We start from the raw sequence: 1170 nt of genomic DNA on the forward strand, positions 1-1170 counted from the left end.
TGCTCCAAACAGCTCTATTGTAGTCCAGCCTTTACGTCAGAGACAAACGTGCGTCACTTTGTAACGCGCTGTAATGCTCGTCTAGCTGCTAGCGTGGCACGCCCTCACACTCTGACAACTGACAAGCTAGCAGTACTTAGTGCACATGGGTGACTCACAACAAAGATGTAACAAAAGTGAGATGTCTCACTCTGTCGCTAAAACGGAGAGCTCAGCACACAGGGGGAAAAGAGGAACTGCAGCAATGTGCAGTACAACAAATATATGGTGGTTTCTGACAATTAAACCACATAACCCAATTCTGGTACAACCTCAAAATACTTTTATGAACCTGAAAATAAGTATAACATGAGCACTTTAAGGCATTTTAAGTTTTAAAAACGTTTATAAATTGACTAATTCTGGAGGCTCCCCTTGCAGTGACTCTGAGGACCCCCTAGGGGTCGCAGAACGCATGTTGAATCTCTCTGCTCTAGAGCAACAATGTAAATGTGCGTTTGTCCCCCCCTCACACTCCTGCAGATGCCCCATGGTGTGGTCACTGCAAGGCCCTGGCTCCAGAGTTCGCCAAGGCCGCTGGCATGCTGAAGGCCGAGGGCTCCGAGGTCCGCCTGGGTAAGGTGGACGCCACAGAGGAGACCGAGCTGGCCCAGGATTACGGCGTCCGGGGATACCCCACCATCAAGTTCTTCAAGGGCGGAGAGAAAGAGTCACCCAAAGAGTACTCCGGTGAGCGTTTATTGGGATTTTCATTTTGTACAGACTTGCTTTCTTGAGAGATTTTCAAAGAAATTAGAGGCGGGGGTGGGAAATTGCCTCCTGTTCATATACTGCAGACATGTGTGGTGTGTGTGGATTTGGTATTTTCTGTATTGGTATGTTCGATTAAGATTTGATGTTTATGTTCCTTTTCTCTTATGCAAAGTGTTTTTTCTCCTAAAAAAAGTTTGGTTTCTCTCCAACTTGGTTTTTCTCTACACATTGCCCTTTTAATGAATGGAAGAAATGTTTTACACAAAGTGATGTAATCTTGAGTAACTCCTGCACAGGAAAGTGAGTGAAAATTATTTCATAATACAATCTCATGAAAGCCTTCATAGATGGCATCAATGATCTGTTCTGACAACTAAAGGAAAAGCCCTATTGAGTGTGTGTGTTTTTTTTTTTTTT

General features: G+C 44.3%; 1 protein-coding gene across 1 annotated transcript in view; it reads left to right on the plus strand.

The window, feature by feature from the left end:
• Positions 1–1170, plus strand: part of p4hb (prolyl 4-hydroxylase, beta polypeptide) — a 16758-nt gene that overhangs the window by 2575 nt on the left and 13013 nt on the right. Inside the window, exon 2 of the mRNA XM_032536985.1 lies at positions 523–729. Coding sequence (XP_032392876.1) covers positions 523–729 — 207 coding nt within the window. The remainder of the gene's footprint in view (positions 1–522; positions 730–1170) is intronic.

This window comes from Etheostoma spectabile, chromosome 2 (assembly GCF_008692095.1).
Source record: "Etheostoma spectabile isolate EspeVRDwgs_2016 chromosome 2, UIUC_Espe_1.0, whole genome shotgun sequence".
In the NCBI taxonomy this organism is placed as follows: Eukaryota; Metazoa; Chordata; class Actinopteri; order Perciformes; family Percidae; genus Etheostoma; species Etheostoma spectabile.